Source organism: Mus pahari, chromosome 7, assembly GCF_900095145.1.
Source record: "Mus pahari chromosome 7, PAHARI_EIJ_v1.1, whole genome shotgun sequence".
In the NCBI taxonomy this organism is placed as follows: domain Eukaryota; kingdom Metazoa; phylum Chordata; class Mammalia; order Rodentia; family Muridae; genus Mus; species Mus pahari.
In genome coordinates, this window is record NC_034596.1 from 2401130 (window position 1) to 2405418 (window position 4289).

Sequence of the window (4289 nt, forward strand, 5' to 3'; positions counted from 1 at the left end):
TGTGTGTGTGTGTGTGTGTGTGTGTGTGTGTGTGTGTGTGTAAGTAACCAGCCAACCAGTCCTGCCTTAAATGGCTTGCCCTTTGGGGTCTGATATTTAGAGAGGAGAGCTGTTTATGCAGGTGAGGCAAAATGTCCTGTCCCCCAGTCCAAGCTTCAGGGCAAGCTTTTCTGTAGGAAAGACAGACACTGGAGAAGAGCCACACGTGACCTCATGTTCCTGGTAAGATTGTGTGTACAGGAACCCACTAGTGAGGTCTAGGCAATAAGGCACTCTTCCCTCGTAGGCTCTGCCTAAGAAAGGCAGGTCTTCATGTCCTTGCAGCTCAGCAGTCTATCACCCTGAAGAATCCAAGCAAGACGCAGCTAGAGCTACCTAGTAACCTGATGAAAAAGCCTGCCATGGCTAGAAAAAAATAAAGCAAAGACCAAAGGCAGTGTTCCAAAGAACTACAAAAGAGCTGTAATCAGCAGTGTATTTTGTACCCAACAATGCATGTGACAGATACAAGGAAAATGTCACTCCTGAGTGATTTCTTTGCTGTTTCTTTTTGATAGTTATGAAGAAAGGATGACTGATTGACAGGAACCTGTGATCTTCCAATGAAGATGAAGGGCAGAATTCTGTTTCTTTGGGGCAGAATTTAATTATAAAGTTATTACTTATATAAACTGCTTCTAAAACACAGCAAAAAAGGTCATTTACTAATCTATGAAGTGGCACATACACGTCATAGAAAAAAATCCACAGTGAATTCAACTATTAAAACAGGTGACTGGACATTCAGCAACAGTGAAACTTCTGACAGTGCTCTCCGAAACAGGTAGCAGATAAATGACATTTGCTCAGCCTGAGGGAGGGACCCAGATGCTGTGTATTACCGACTATAAAAAGTACTATTGTAAAAACGTAATGGAAGACATTGGGAAGTGCTTTACAATAAACTCCCAATTTTACGTGTACTTACATAACCACAATAAACAGTTGACCGCACTTGAGCCTGTGTGTTTCATAGCAGAACAATAAAATCGATGACGACTTTGGAACTCCCACTTAGAGACATGAGTGGTCAGTGTACTTGTGATCTTATCCAAGACCCGCGTAGTGGCCAGAATGTCTCTGAAGCAGGTATAAGTGCATACCATGCTTTCCATGTTGCCTCTACAGCATATATACAGTCTTCTATACTAGCCAGGCATGGTGGCGCGAGGTTTTAATCCCAGAGAGAGGCCTGAGGCCAGCCAGGACAGCCAAGGCTTCAAAGGAAACCCTGTCTCAAAAACCAAGTCAAACAAACAGTCTTCTATAACCTTTCTTGCCTTGTTCTGGTCTTCATCTTCTCTGTTTATAGATGTTTTGCCTACATGTATGCCTGTGCAGTACCTGAGAGGCCAGAAGAGGGAGTCAGACCACCTGAACTGGAGTTATCTATCAATGGTTTGAGCTACCATGAAAGGACTGGGGATCAAACTCAGTTCCCTAGAGGAGCTGCCAGAGCTCTTGATCAATGAGCAGCTACTCCAGCCCCTTGTTTGCATCTTTTTAAGGTTTAGGGAAAGGTGAAGTCCTTCTTTCTCTAACTTAAAAAAAAAAATCAATATAGAACACACATATCAGAGAAATATGTATGGAAACAAAGAGGCACATTTGAATGACACCTGAGGCAAGACAGACAGAAGAGTAAGAAGACAGGACAATCAGACATCTGGCCAATTGATAGAATTCACAGGAGTGGCAGGCTTTTGAGAAAATGTTACATAAAATCAACAAATCAACGAAAAATTTCTGGTAAATCAGTATTTCTAATTTATAAGATCTACGGGTGTTTTTATAAAATAGGATGGAAACATTTGCTGTTAAAATAACACTGGTAGGCCAGTGAGATGGCTCAGCAAATAAAAGTGCTTGCATGTGAGCCTGTCAACCTGAGTTTGAGCATCAGAGCCCACAAATGGTGGAAGGAGAGAACACTCCCCTGAGTTGCCCTCTGACCTCTGTCTGAGCGTCATGGCATGCACATCCCACACCCACTACTCCCACCAAACTCACTCCCACACAAATACATAAATGTAACAAAAATAAGCATATAAATGCACACTCCCTGCAGATGCAGAGGAGACTCCCTTCTCCAATGTGCTTTTGCAGTCGGGGGATTTCCTTTTCCTTCCCAAGCAATGACACATGTCCAATGTGCGCTGTGCTGGTAACAACCACATATTAGAACCAGTGCATGAAACAACATTAACCCTTCACTTGGTGCCTCTGACCATAAAAAAAAAAAAAAAAAAAGTCCATGGGAGACAAATAAAACACATTTCAAAGCAACTCTCATTTCTAAGTTGGCTTAAAAGGTACGTGAGAGCCGGGTGTGGTGGCGCACACCTTTAATCCCAGCACTCGGGAGGCAGAGGCAGGCGGATTTCTGAGTTCGAGGCCAGCCTGGTCTACAAAGTGAGTTCCAGGACAGCCAGGGCTACACAGAGAAACCCTCTCTCGAAAAAAACCAAAAAAAAAAAAAAAAAAAAAAAAAAAAAAAAAAAAGTAAGTGAGCGGGCTGGAGAGATGGCTCAGTGGGTAAGAGCACTGACTGCTCTTCCAAAGGTCCTGAGGTCAATTCCCAGCAAACACATGGTGGTTCACAACCATCTGTAATGAGATCCGATGCCCTCTTCTGGGATGCCTGAAGACAGCTACGGTGTACTTATGTATAATAAATAAATAAATCCTTGGGCTGGAGCTAGTGGGGCTGGAGAGAGAAGACAAAGTGTCTGAAGACAGCTACAGTGTACTTACATATAAAAAGATCTTTAAAAAAAAAGTGAGCAAGAGAGCAGATAATGTCCAAAGGCCACACCCACATGCACCTCAGTGTCAGTATACACAACCCCTCAAAGAGGAACATGGTAAGATTGGTTAGGAGACATCTATATGCAGGGATGCTGCGTGATCAGAAACATGGGGAACCTCTGTTAAGCTACAGAGGTAAACCAATAGCTTGCAGGTAGCATCCTGTGTGATTTTGAATCATACAAACACGGTCTAAAAAGGAGAGATCAAAGTGTTAACGATGGCTCCAAGGTACTCCACACTTTGTTTTTATTGTTGTTGTTTTGAAACAGGGATTCATTATGTAGTCTTGGCTGACCTGGAACTCATTATGTAATCTGTCACTAGTTTATTTGAGCTAGCGCTCTCTCTCTCTCTCTCTCTCTCTCTCTCTTTCTCTCTCTCTCTCTCTCTCTCTTACTTTTTTGGGGGGTTTTCAAGACAGAGTTTCTCTGTGTAGCTGACTGCCCTTAAACTCAGAGATGTGCCTGTCCCCCTCTCCCAGGTGCTGGTATTAAAGGTATATGCTGTCACCTGTCACTGCCTGGCTAGGGACATTACGATGAAGAGGAAGAGGAGTTGCAGGTTGGAGGGACTGAGAGCATGTTGGGGTGACAGGGACACTAGCAGTGGGGCTGACCTTAGAGGGAATGCATTGTTATGAAAGAGAATAGGCTCTTAGACTTGTTGGCAACATCTGTAGCTGCAGTGGACTCAGAAAGTTCCTTTCCCTTCCACATGTAGAGGTCTGTCAGATCAAACATTTGATTACCAAAGCAGATCTGCACACGACAATGTAGCGCTCCCTTAGCTGCCATCCGAGTACTCAGAAAGACAAGGCAGGAAGAGCGCAAGTTCTAGGCCACCCTGGGCTACACAAGAGCTAGAATTTCTCTAGAGCCACACTTTTGGTTTGGTTTGGTTTTGGGTTTTTTGGTTTTTCGAGACAGGGTTTCTCTGTGTAGCTCTGGCTGTCCTGGAACTCACTCTGTCGACCAGGCTGGCCTCGAACTCAGAAATCCGCCTGCCTCTGCCTCCCAAGTGCTGGGATTAAAGGCGTGCACCACCATGCCCGGCTAGAGCCACGCTTCTTATTTGTTCAGTTTATATGTTTAAGTATGCAAATGATTCCGAACTTTTTCAAAGTAATCATTTCTAATACAAAAAGACACATTTCAGTTCTATAGGAAGAAGAGTCCAGAGAGCTGATGTAAGAAGTACAGTTAGAATAATCTTTTATGTGCTAGAAATTGTCTAAGAAAGCAGCTTTTAGGAACTGTTTCACACACACACACACACACACCAGCTATGTGAGATGACAGATAAATTAGCTTGATTAGTAATTATTTCAATACACATTCCCATCAAAACAAACCTGCTACAGAGGCTGGAGAGATGGCTCAGCAGTTAAGAGCACTCAGTGCTCTTCCAAAGATTCTGAGTTCAATTCTCAACAATCACAT

The 4289-nt window shown here is 43.4% G+C and overlaps 1 protein-coding gene across 1 annotated transcript in view; it reads left to right on the top strand.

Annotated features, from left to right (window-relative positions):
• Adgrf3 (adhesion G protein-coupled receptor F3) overlaps window positions 1–658 on the top strand; it is a 12113-nt gene extending 11455 nt beyond the window's left edge. Inside the window, exon 14 of the mRNA XM_021202591.2 lies at window positions 558–658. Within this exon, the coding sequence (XP_021058250.1) occupies window positions 558–582 (25 nt within the window). The 3' untranslated portion in view covers window positions 583–658. The remainder of the gene's footprint in view (window positions 1–557) is intronic.
• Window positions 659–4289: the final 3631 nt, after the last annotated feature.